At 54.4% G+C, this 226-nt stretch overlaps 1 protein-coding gene across 1 annotated transcript in view; it reads left to right on the forward strand.

Annotated features, from left to right (window-relative positions):
• Positions 1 to 226, forward strand: part of DQ04_08611000 (UDP-Gal or UDP-GlcNAc-dependent glycosyltransferase) — a gene marked incomplete at both ends in the record, with an annotated part of 479 nt that continues 253 nt past the window's right edge. Inside the window, one exon of the mRNA XM_009315630.1 lies at positions 1 to 226. This exon is cut by the window's right edge and continues 253 nt beyond it. Coding sequence (XP_009313905.1) covers positions 1 to 226 — 226 coding nt within the window.

Here is a 226-nt window from a genome sequence, read left to right on the forward strand (position 1 = left end):
ACGACGACACGTTCCTGCGCGTGCCGCAGTACCTCGCCGACCTGCGCTCACTGCCTCGCCGCGGGGTGTATTGGGGAGTTCCTTTTGCCGAATCGATACAAAAAGGAAATGTTACTCACAAGTTTTATTTCTTTATGGGAATGCTCTACACACTTGCGAGGGATGTGGTGCAGCAGCTTGTATCGTTTGAGCCTGTGCGACGGCTGGTGCGCTTGCCGTACAGCAA

This window comes from Trypanosoma grayi (assembly GCF_000691245.1).
Source record: "Trypanosoma grayi strain ANR4 Tgr_861_V1, whole genome shotgun sequence".
NCBI lineage: Eukaryota > Euglenozoa > Kinetoplastea > Trypanosomatida > Trypanosomatidae > Trypanosoma > Trypanosoma grayi.